The 12,326-nt window shown below is 42.3% G+C and overlaps 1 protein-coding gene across 2 annotated transcripts in view; it reads right to left on the bottom strand.

Moving 5' to 3' along the window:
- Positions 1-12,326, bottom strand: part of LOC309336091 (LON peptidase N-terminal domain and RING finger protein 1-like) — a 32,432-nt gene that overhangs the window by 8,619 nt on the left and 11,487 nt on the right. For both annotated transcript variants that reach the window (XM_081851541.1, XM_081851540.1), the window contains exons 2-7: positions 11,145-11,263; positions 6,742-6,864; positions 5,506-5,640; positions 4,951-5,077; positions 3,343-3,451; positions 15-129 (exon numbers count right to left, since the gene is read on the bottom strand). In XM_081851541.1, coding sequence (XP_081707667.1) covers positions 15-129; positions 3,343-3,451; positions 4,951-5,077; positions 5,506-5,640; positions 6,742-6,864; positions 11,145-11,263 — 728 coding nt within the window. The remainder of the gene's footprint in view (positions 1-14; positions 130-3,342; positions 3,452-4,950; positions 5,078-5,505; positions 5,641-6,741; positions 6,865-11,144; positions 11,264-12,326) is intronic.

Below are 12,326 nucleotides of genomic sequence, written 5' to 3' on the forward strand. Positions count from 1 at the left end.
AAGATTTCTCTTACCTCTCTGAGACTCTGTTTGCAAAGTGGACAGTTGGGTCTATGATCTAGGCAACGCTCCAAGCATTCTTTGCAGAAAGTATGGCCACAAGGTGTGGTCACAGGCTCAAAGAACATTCTGCAGAAAAACCAGGGGAAGAAAGGGAACGTGAAAAATTCAGGTGGCAAGAGAATTCCCAAGCAGCATCACAGACAAGGCTAAGTTGTGTTTTATCTTTTTAATGTACCAAAAAATATGTCCATTTGCAGAAAGTTTGGTAGTTGAAGCCACATTGCTAATTTTTAATGACTGATATATAGGGACTTATTTCTTAACAATGAAAAATCTCTAGTACAGATCATTACATTGTTATGGGGAAAGGAGTACTGTGTGTTATGCTTCACTGTCTTCCAAGAGTCATGTTTGCACGTTGTGTGTGTATGTGCACAAATCCGCTGTTTGCTGAAAATCCCAAGCATTTATATAAAACTTGCTTTTTCTTTTTGCCTGATAACATCAAGCAATTCATTTGGGAATAAAGTGCAGCTTATATTCAGGCCGATATGGTATTTGGTGTTTTCCTATTGTATTTTTATGTTGTGAACTGCTTTGAGATCTGCAGATGAAGGGCGGTCTACTAATTTAATAAATACAGTGGTACCTCAGGTTACAGACGCTTCAGGTTACAGACTCTGCTAATCCAGAAATAGTACCTTGGGTTAAGAACTTTGCTTCAGGATGAGAACAGAAATCGTGCAGCAGCAGAGGGAGGCCCCATTAGCTAAAGTGGTAAAGGTAAAGGGACCCCTAACCATTAGGTCCGGTCGTGACCAACTCTGGTGTTGTGGCGCTCATCTCATGTTACTGGCCGAGGGAGCTAGCGTACAGCTTCCGGGTCATGTGGCCAGCATGACTAAGCCACTTCTGGTGAACCAGAGCAGCGCACAGAAACGCCGCTTACCTTCCCGCCGGAGCGGTACCTATTTATCTACTTGCACTTTGACATGCTTTCGAACTGCTAGGTTGGCAGGAGCAGGGACCGAGCAACGGGAGCTCACCCCATTGCGGGAATTCGAACCACCGACCTTCTGATCGGCAAGTCCTAGGCTCTGTGGTTTAACCCACAGTGCCACCCGCTAAAGTGGTACCTCAGATTAAAAACAGTTTCAGGTTAAGAACGGACCTCCAGAATGAATTAAGTTCTTAACCCGAGGTACCACTGTAAGTAAAAATAAAATAAATATCACACACTTTAACTGTGACACAGACTGTTCCAGCCACTGGTGTACCCAACAGATCATGCACCTCCTCATTTATGTGGTAAGATGGCAATCCAAGAATGTTCCAAGGTGGCACGGGGTAGCTAACTGAGAAAGGCTTGCTGTCTGTCTGTCCATGGCCTGGTATCGAGCCAACCATGTTTTCAATGTCAATTTTTCAGAAGTTCATAAGGCACAACATCACCCTCATTCATGAGAAGAACTTGCTTTGCTACGAAACAAGGAGAAATAGGCACTGTAGGCCATCACAAGGAGCATGTGGCATTTCCCATTGGTCCTTCTTCCATTTTGAAGGAAGCATCACCAAGCCTCACCTCGACTGCACTGGCATGCAGTCATCTCATTTCCCTTAACTAAAGTTTAGGTGGATAAGCCTGGGTGACAAAGTTGCTAATAAGGATATTGCCTAATTACAGGCACAAATCCTCCAGGCCATGAGCCTTTTGGCAAGGCTTGGGAGAATTAAGCTTTTAAATCCTGAGAGAGAAAGAGATCAGCACAGGGGCATCATTCACATCGGTTTCTCTCTGTCATTTCCATGATGAACGAGGAAAGGAAAGGCTGGAAAAGGTTCATTAAAAAGGGCAGACAAGGTGTGTGTTTAATTGGACATCCAAATGAACCCAAATCTCACAATCTCACAATCTCACAAAGCTCCAGCACAGAGCCCAACCTCATGCTTCCATACAACTCAGCAGAAGTAGGCAGAGATGCAGGGGATCAGCTCTGCTCAGTTTCTCTGTATTTTTATTATTAAATTTCTATATCACCCTTCATCTAATGATCACAGGGCAGTTTACAGTCTAAAACACTATCTACTGAGAGAAAACAAGATATAAATCTAGAAATAAATAAATAAGGGTTGCTAATTTTATATTATTTTTGTGTCTGTGTTGTTTTATATGAAGTAAGTATCCCGACTCAAAATCATGGGTGATAATTCAACTAAGTTTTACTCATAGCAGACCCCCCGAGATTAATGAACATGCTAAAGTTAGGTCCATTTAATGGGTCTACTCTGAATAAAATCTATTTGAGCATTGCCTTATGTATACGGAGGCCATGGTAAGTATTTTAATAAATTGTTAAATAAATGACTATCAACACTTTCATCCGTGATGATGAAAAGCGCTGAATTCTCAAATGCTATTATAAAGTCATTTTCACACCTCCCATTATATACCGTATTTTTCGCCCCATAGGACGCACTTTTTCCCCTCCAAAAATGAAGGGGAAATGTGTGTGCGTCCTATGGGGCGAATGCAGGCTTTCGCTGAAGCCTGGAGAGCGAGGGGCATCGGTGCGCACCAACCCCTCGCACTCTCCAGGCTTCAGGAAGCTATCCGCAAGCCTTGCAAGCCCGGCGGGAGTTGCCGCGGGCTCACAAGGCTTGTGGGCAGCAGCCTGCAGCCCCGGCGAGTGTCCACAAGCCTTGCGCGCCCGGCGGGAGGTCCTGCCGGGCGCGCGAGGCTTGGGGCAGCAGCCTGCCGCCCGAAGCACGGGGAGCCCTCCGGAGGGCTCCCCGTGCTTCGGGCGAGTGTCCGCAAGCCTTGCACGCCTGGCGGGAGGTCTCGCTGGGCGCGCGAGGCTTGGGGCGGCAGCCTGAAGCCTGAAGCACGTGGAGCCCTCCGGAGAGTGCCCCGTGCTTCGGGCAGGTGTGCGCAAGGCTTGGGGCGGCAGCCGCGGCTGGGGGGGGGAATAATTTTTTTTTTATTCATTCCCCCCCCCCAAAAAAAACCCCAAGCTCCGGGGACAGCTGGGAGGCGCAGTGCGTCTTCCCGCTGTTCCCGGACCTGGTCTGAAGGCGGACGGCGGGGAGAAGAGCGCTTCTCCCCGCTGCCGGCCCCACAAGCGCCTGGGGGGGAAATAAAAAAAAATTCCTTTATTTCCCCCCCAAAAAACTTGGTGCGTCCTATGGGCCGGTGCGTCCTATGGGGCGAAAAATACGGTATATTGCATTCCACTCTCCGCCTTTCAAGCTTTGGCTAGAATGTGAAGCAGATGACTGATCACAAAGTTCTCACGTCAAAGTGCACAGGTGATCCTTTATCCAGCAACTCTAGAAACTGACCGTATGCAAAGAGAACATTCCAAGTCTGATGTACTCAAGAGATCTGCAAAGTCTGGTTTATGCTCCTGGGTTGACTTGGCTCCTGTTGCCGATGCCCCTTCTTCAAAATCTTTGTTAGTGAAAGAAAAAGCAAGAGAGAAATGTTGAATGCCACACATTACCCCACCTCAAGTCCACAGGGCAGCTTCATCAACTTTGCTTTGCACATGATGATCACAGTCATACTGGAACAACCCATGCCTTTGTACCTCCACAGACCAGTGGTCTCAAGCTACACCTGAGCGACAAGGGAAACTGCATCAATAAATGGTGCCTTCACACCATACATTTTTAGTTAGAAACCTAAGGGTTAAAGTGAATCCCTGCTGAATGTGAACTTAGTGGCAAACCTAGTAACATCATGGGAGCTAGTAGCAAACCTAGTAACTTAGTGCCAAACCTAGTAACATCATGGGAGCGGTTTTTCCAGCTACTCCACCATTTGCCTTTGAAGACTTAAAAGAAGCTTCTGCAGGAGAGGGACTGTGAGTAAAATCATGGAAGGAGTGTTTCTAGGACTAAGCTGAAACTGTGAAGCTGCATGTTGATATATTTATAGTATTGGAATGTAGTTTTTGGTGTGTTATATTTGATATTGTTTTATTACGTCGTTACGGAATTGGTTTTGTATTGTTTGTTTCAAATGCATTCCTATTTATTTGTTACAACCTACTTTGAGCATGATTTTTTTGTGTGGAAAAGCTGCCTACAAATAAAAGGAATGAATGAATGCCTTGGTATAATGTGTGAAATGGCCTTTTGGGATTTGCAGAGGCAACCTGCCACCTGACAGCATTTTGCAAACTTGCCCTGCGTAGTGTCTGACATCTCATAATTGAAACACTTAACTCAGGCTTCCTCAACATTGGCCCTCCAGATATTTTTGGCCTACAACTCCCATGATCCCCAGCTAGCAGGACCAGTGATCAGGGATGATGGGAATTGTAGTCTCAAAACATCTGTAGGGCTGAGGTTGAGGAAGCCTGAGTTAACTTGATGCCCCCTTCCCTGCAACAACACCAAATAGGATGCTGTGTCATCAGACCCAGTCAAGAGGAGCACTGTGGACTATGGAGACAGCCTCCTGGAAGCAGCATCACTGACACCTGCCGTGGTGGGGCAGGGCACAGTGGCAAAAAGGGCAGAGTGGCAAGGGCAGAGCCAATCTGGCCTTCCCACCGATGTGCACAATTACCCTCAGCTCACTGCCATCCTGCCCTGCTCCAAGTAGCACCATCGCTGCCTGGCCAGCTCCATAGCATCATCACACCAGCCACCCCTGAACCCAGTAGTTGCTGCAATCTGGCTCTTTTTCAAGCAAACCAGTGGGAGTGTGTGAGCCCCAGGCAAGGCTAGGGTTAACAATCCAAACACTGCCATACGTTGTGTAGACAGGACCTCTGCTCCTCCATTAAGACCTTGCACCCTAATATAAGCTATAAAAATTGACTGGTGCAGTTTAGAGAATAGTGGTTAAGATACCATACTCCCATGAAGATTTAAGTAGCCACCTTTTGTTTTCCCCAGGTAATACTGACTTCTAAACATTGTTTTTTTATATATCCTTACCCCTTTCCTTCTCTGCTGGAAAACCTGAATTGGACTTCTTCCTCAACCATTCTGGTATGGAAAGTGCTGCTTGGCTGTGATCAGAAGCATCTTCTCCCAGCCACACTTCCTTTCTTCCCTTCAAATCCTATTTCATAAAGAAAAGCATCCTCTTAAACACCTCCTTTCCAGAGCAGACCAAGAAAAAAGACTACGGGTGAAGAAAGACACAAAAAGACAGTTGTAGTCTGCAAAGCACATACATGCAAACCCCACATTTCTTGTCTAACATTTTGCTTTATTGAAATCTAAAGTTGTTGTCTGCAACAACAGTTGCCTACTTCTTTCCACTATTATTAAGACCCTCAGTTCTCTAAAAAGGTAGAATCTCATTCAAGAGGCAGATTTAGAACGCAGGAATAAAATTTCCAAGAGCAAATTACTAAAACACAGTATGTATGCTGGTTAGGTGGTCTATATCATGTGCACACCCATCCAAAGTGATATTCAAATGCATGCCTCCCTTTCATGCTGCTGCTAGCCTTGTAATTGGTACTGCCACTCCATGTTGCTTACCTGTAGGGGTTCTCCTTCAAAAGACACAAGGGCAGTTAGCTCTTTCCCTGAACTAGACCCTTTCAAGTTCTGACTGGCATCACTCTTCAGCTCCATAACAGTGCCTGGAAGAGGGGAGGTGTCATTCGCGAGAATCTGGCAAGAAGAAGAAAACAGGTTACTATATTTCTGAAAGGAAAAGAAACTTCAAGGTAGAACTTGCTTTTAAATACCATTATCTCTCTTACGAAGAGTTTCTTAAGTCAAAAATTGCTAAGCTAGCTAAATGCAAATTAAAATAGTCTTTGATGCCACAAGTAAAACAAGACTTCAAGCCAGTTTCTTTACCGTTTTTCTTTTAGTCTTTCCCTTTCACTGGACAGAAAAACTCTTTCCTGCAGCTCCAAAAAATCAATAACAACATGCCTTAAAAAATATGCATGCAATGAGACTAGATGTAAAGGCAGAAGCTTATACTTATATCACAATGCATTAACTAATATATTTGACTGTAGTACTATAGTTAAAGAACCCACCTGAAATCAAATTATTGGAGGATTTCCACTCCAGGAACTAAAGTCCCCTGTCAGCATAAATGGTGTACTGTTCTGAAATGCAAACAGTCACACTACCTCACCAGAGTGTTTTACTCCTAACCCATAATAATGGCAGGAGCTAAACTGTTTTAAACAGTATTACAGATGCTCACAGCACCTGTTGCCTAGATTACTGTACACTCTTAACACCTAGCAATACTAATGTCTGGTTCATTTGAGCCTGACGTTATTGAAATATTTCCGTTCAAAGCTGTGATTATATTAAAAGGTCCTGTAGCATTATTTCATGCTCAAGCCATCAAAGGGAGGGAAGTTTGCAGTGTAAACATGGAAGCGCCAGTTTAGTTTTGGTTTTGCGGCCAATCAAAATGAATACTCCATCTTTTGTTTTTGAGCAGTCCGTGTAGGCACAACCATGATGCTGCAATGCTGCATAATCAAACAGATGAAGAATCTCATGTTATTTTGCTGGGAGGCAATAAAGTGTCAGACATGGCAACACTAACAATTCTTTATACCCAAAATTTAAGCTGAAGCTAATTCAAATGGCCATTGTGCATTTTAACAGTGTTGTCTAGGTAAACTGTAATATACATATATGTGTGTGTGTGTGTTACACATACACATTTTATGTTTTACAAGCCACATTGAGAAAGTTTTACCTTAAAGGAACATAAAATCATTTAAATTAAACAAATACCTTTTCTGTTTCGTATTGAGCAGCATGAAAATTGGGATTCAGCGTGAGGCAATGTTGGAACTGCAGCAGGGCCTCAGATTGCTTCCCCATTTCCAGGAGGACCTTTCCCTTCCTAAAGAAGACCTGCAAAGAAGCAGACAACATAGAATTTTAATTTGAAGCCTTCAGACTTCCCGAACTTCCATATTCTTCTCTTAGTGTGCTGCTTTTGGCATAATTCAGAAGGCCCCAGTCCAATCCCCAGCATCTCCAAGTCAGGCCTGGGAACTGGAGACCTTCTGTCAGACAGTGCAGACAGCACTGCATTTGATGGAACAATGGTCTGAAATAAGACAGTATGCTATGTTCCTAACAGTGACTGGGAATTATTTATGATTCACATGCTAACCAAGATACATCAGTACAAAAATCATACTTGTGATGCTGTTGAAGCCTGTTGAATACAGTAAGGGAAACCTGGAATTTATTTGTTTCTTCATTTATTATATTTCTATGCCGCCCTTCCTCCCAAAGCAGCAATAGTTGAACAAGCTGTCAATCACAAAACTACTTTTAGCCCTTTGGAGTATAACATCCGGCATGAAGATTGCTGGACTTATTTGGCTGTAATTTGGTAGGATTTATCCACTACACAGTGGCTATTATGCTTGCAAACTTCATCCACTTCTGTCAAAATGGAACAAAATTTGTAGCTTTGTTATTATTATTTCCCAATAGCGATTGGGGAAAACAAAGTAGGCTCAAGGCCCCAAGTTGAATTAGGCGGTCTTCAGATTGGTGCAGCCTGAATCAAGCATAAAATTTTAGTCTGAACCTAATCTTGTGGCTGCTGTACACCCCCACCTCCTCAAAGCAAAAGCCAAATAATCTTATCGAAGCAAAGCATTTCCTTTTCCGGTTTGGACTTAGATTTTTGCTTAGTCCAAACATATACATATTCTGCATATTATAAATTTGTTTTAAGTGTTTGTGAGTCACTATTCCAAGAAATGTCTCCAAATCAATGGACAGTCAAATGAAAAGCTGGAATTAATGTGGTAGACAAATAAAACAGAGATGAACGGCAAACAAAATAAACAGAATAGCAGTCAGGAAACCCAATAGAACAGCAGGAGTGTAAATCTATTTAAAGTCTTAGTGATTTTTAAAAGTGCAGTTTGTAAATGTAACGCTGGATCTCTCGGGCTCATGTTTAAATGATGGTAGTATTGGTGCCACATAAATCTATCTAGGAAGGATAGTTCAAAGACAGGATGCCACCACTGAAAAGGCTGTGTGGTCAGCCATAGTACCCTTGGTAGGGTTTCTGAAGCCAGCAGGGCAGACTCATATGGGAGAAGGCAATTCTGCTTCCAGACCATTTTAATTCTTATCAACTTTTACAAGCCTTGTCACCCATTCTGAGACCATGGAAAATCTCAACTACCCCCAACCAACGGATGAATTATTGTACTCTAATGCGATTTCATGCTAATCGTTGCTTCTCTCTCTGAAAGTTGTCCTGATGCTTCTGATCTGTGTATTGTTTCAATTAAAGAAACCAAACACCTTTACCTGGCCAGCTTCATCAGTTCAGTTCACCACCGCAACTAGGCTTGCTGCAGGAATTCCATCTTCTTTCATAGCTTCTGCCTTATTAATTTGCTGGCAGACAAGCTATGAGACTGACTAAATGAATGAAGATTGTGTATGACAGGAAGCCAGACAAGTTCTTGGGGTGGGGTGCTGTTTTTCTTTTAACCCAATAGAGTTGTCTAGGCACACCGAGTTTAACGAGGATTGACAGATGAACCAATTAGCATAATGCAGTGTTTACATTCTATCCTTGAAACCTAATGCTTCATTGACAGATTTGGTTAGTGTGTTTCCGAAGAAGATCTACCCAACAAAGCTGCCAGGAATGTCTACGTTTAGGATTACCAGTGAACAGCTGTACCATGGCTACAGGCGATGTGCTGGCAATTCAGAAGTTAGATTCACAGTGCAGCAAGTGAACACATTTGTTTCTGCTCTCTGATGCTAGACCTGTGCTATCTGTTTTCTCCTGGCAATTTGAATACAATAAGAATTTCCTGGATGATCTATCTAACCCTTCTTGATACTGTGGGTTTAGCACAAAGATGGGGGAGCAGGATCTGGCTAATGGGCCAGATCCAAAACTTCCTCATCCCCTGTGGGCTACTTTGACAAACAAGCAGCTCCACCCATCTGTCAGATCGCATGAAGTCACATGATATCAGGTGATTCAAAGGAAGAATTAGCATTGCACACTGCGTGCTCCAAATTATTCGCTGTAGCTTCAGTTCAAGTTGGGCTGCAAAGGGGAAAATCTGTAGCATATACAGAGTACAGAGGTTGTTGTTGTTGTTGTTTTATATGCCTGTTGTCTTTGTCCATGGAGTTTTCTTGGCAGGGATACTGGAGTGGCTTGCTGGTTCCTGCTTCAGGTGGATCACGTTTGGTCAAAACTCTCCACTATGACCTGTCCATCTTGGGTGGCCCTGCACAGCATAGCTCATAGCTTCTCTGAGTTATTCTGCTTCGCCACGGCAAGGCAGTGATCCATTAAGGTACAGAGGTACCTTACAGCAATTACACAGATGCCATGTCACAATCATGGATCCAAAAGTTTCGTTACAAAAGACACAAGAGAAGCTCTCCTTCATCATGGGATGCATGTCTGCTACCTACTCTGGCACAAGCCTATTCTGCAGGAGAGGGGGCGGTTATTGGTTTGCATTTACAGTCTTACCTTGTTACAGGTAGGTAGCCGTGTTGGTCTGCCATAGTCAAAACAAAATAAAAGAAAAAAAATTCCTTCCAGTAGCACCTTAAAGACCAACTAAGTTAGTTCTAGGTATGAGCTTTCGTGTGCATGCACACTTCTTCAGATACACTGAAACAGAAGTCACCAGACCCTTCTATATAGTGAGAAGGTGGGGAGGGGTATTACTCAGAAGGGTGGTGGGAATGGGTGATTGGCAGATAGCTGTGATGAGCCTGTTGACGACTCTTAACGACTGCAATAGGTCTTACAGGAAAAAGCAAGGGGTGAGAAGGTGAAAAATGGCTTTGTCATGTATGAGATAAGAATCCAATGTCTTTGTTAAGACCAGGTCTCTCCATGGTTTTAAGTTTGGTAATAAGTTGCAATTCAGCAGCTTCTCTTTCCAGTCTATTTCTGAAATTCCTTTGTAATAGAACAGCTACTTTGAGATCTTGTATAGAATGTCCTGGGAGATTGAAGTGTTCTCCTACTGGTTTCTCTGTCTTGTGATTCCTGATGTCGGATTTATGTCCGTTTATCCTTTGGCGTAAGGTTTGGCCTGTTTGTCCAATATAGAGAGCTGAAGGACACTGTTGGCATTTGATGGCATAATGTCTTACCTTGGTTTTTGAAAAGCCTAGTTCTTGAAAGTTTTGGCTCCCAAACGCCATAAACCCGAAGTGACCGTTTTGGTTTTCGAACTATTTTTGGAAACAGAATGTCTGATGGGGCTTCTGCAGCCAATCAGAAGCTGCACTTTGATTTCCGAACATTTTGGAAGTCGAACGGATTTCCAGAACTGATTCCATTCAACTTCCAAGGTACGACTGTATATGTTCTTGTTTCTATCATGTATTTTATGTTGTGAACCACCCTAAGAGCTATAGATGGGATGTATACTAATAATAATAATACTTTATAGAACAATAGTCAAATACCATTCTCAAAAATCAGTGCTCCAGTTGATGAGATTTTCAGCCATCTAGCATATGACCAGGTACACTTCCGGGGAAAGAGAAATTACCAGAGATGTTGTCAAAGCAAACTTACATATACAAACATCAAACAGTACAACAGATCTTTTAAGGATGCCATTTCATGGAGCTTAGATGCTCAAGAGGGGTTTTGTGTTTGGGTGGTTGTTGTTGTTGTTTGTTATAGACTGAAATGCCACTCCTCTTCTCTGGCACCCAATAATTCAAGCACCATAAAATATTCTGGTAACACTTTCTTAAGTTTACTGTCTGTCTACCAAATTTTGACAGTAACAGTGAACTGGGAGGCAATCTTGGTGGCTGTTCCTCAAGTACAGAATGTCTTCCTTCCAAAACCTCGCCAGAGTAGTGAGGAATTCATCTTTTTTGGCTTTCGGTAGCCAGGGAGGAAGGGAGAGAGGAGGAGGAGGATCATTTGAAGCATTCTAATAAGCTTAGTAGATTCAACATCATTAAGCCTGGCAACTTGGCAAAGGGTTGCCCATTAATTAACTGCTCCCTTTTCACCTGATTGCAGGGCTACAGTATCTCACTTGCACACTCAGCCTATTACAGAACACAGTTCCATCACATTCATGGCTTGCCTGTGGGCAAATACAGATGCTTGTCCGGGACAACATCAAACTGCACATTCAACTCACCTCACTCTCTTCTGGCTTTTGCCTGCACAGCACCTCCAAATCCTCCAGGGCATCTTGGTATTGCTGCAAAGCCACATAAACCTCCGATCGGCATAGTCTCAGCATAAGATCATCGGGAGCTACAGGCAGAAGCAGGACACTTCAGAACTGTTGCTAGCGAAGCAGTAGTCAAGGTAAATCTCTGTGCCAGAAGTGGGGGGCCTGGGATCTATTTGGACTCCCAAGTGACATCAGCCCTTGCCAATGGGAGCTATAGTCCAGAAATATCTGGGGAGCCACAGGTTATTCACCTGCTCCACAAATTCTTGCACTCCCAAGCAGGGTGGATTTGATTTAAATCAAATTGATTTAAATCACTAGTCAGTAAGACTTGATTTAAATCTTCTTTTTTTACAGAAAGACTCATTCTTGCTAGCATAATCTTAATATTAACAACCAGATGAAGGTTTCGTTTTTGGAATAATAAATTTTCAGAGTAGTTTTTACAGTTATATCAAAAATTACTGATTTGGTTATACTATTAGAAATACATAGTCACATAATTATGAAATTATTGTGAGGTTTAATAAATTAACTGTTTATATTTGAACAACTTTTCTGCTGTACTTTATTGGAAGGAGAAAAATAATCATTTCCTTAATAACAATTTAAACAATTGAACTAAAAGAATAACATTATAGCAACTGTATCCATGTTTGTTAACTGATGTGGTTAAACAATTTTTTAAAAGAAAATTTAGACTGAGTTTTAGCACATATGAAAAACTTAAAACAAATCCTTATTTCCTGATGAATAGCCTTTGGACTGTAATGTAACTTAAGTAGAAAACTATCTTTAGAAAGATTTTTCCTCCAAAAGCATTTTATTTCAAAAATCCAATTTAAATCAAAAAAATCTGATTTAAATTTTTAAAAATCGGATTTTTTTATTTTTTTAAAAAAAATCATTGATTTTTATCCACCCTGCTCCCAAGTTAATGTAAGGTGACATAAACTTTTTAAACTGTGTGTGTTGCTTTTGTTTATTACTATGGCATGCATTTTTTGTGTATTTATATTGTAAACCACCCTGTAGTTCTTGGCTAAAGGGTGGTACAGAAATTTAATTAATAAACAGTAGTAGTAAGACTGTGTTAACTTCCATTGCATTATCGTTCATCTGGGCAAGGTTTGGGGATCAGAA

The sequence above is a fragment of the Podarcis erhardii genome (genome assembly GCF_964252035.2).
Source record: "Podarcis erhardii genome assembly, chromosome: 2".
Lineage (NCBI taxonomy): Eukaryota > Metazoa > Chordata > Lepidosauria > Squamata > Lacertidae > Podarcis > Podarcis erhardii.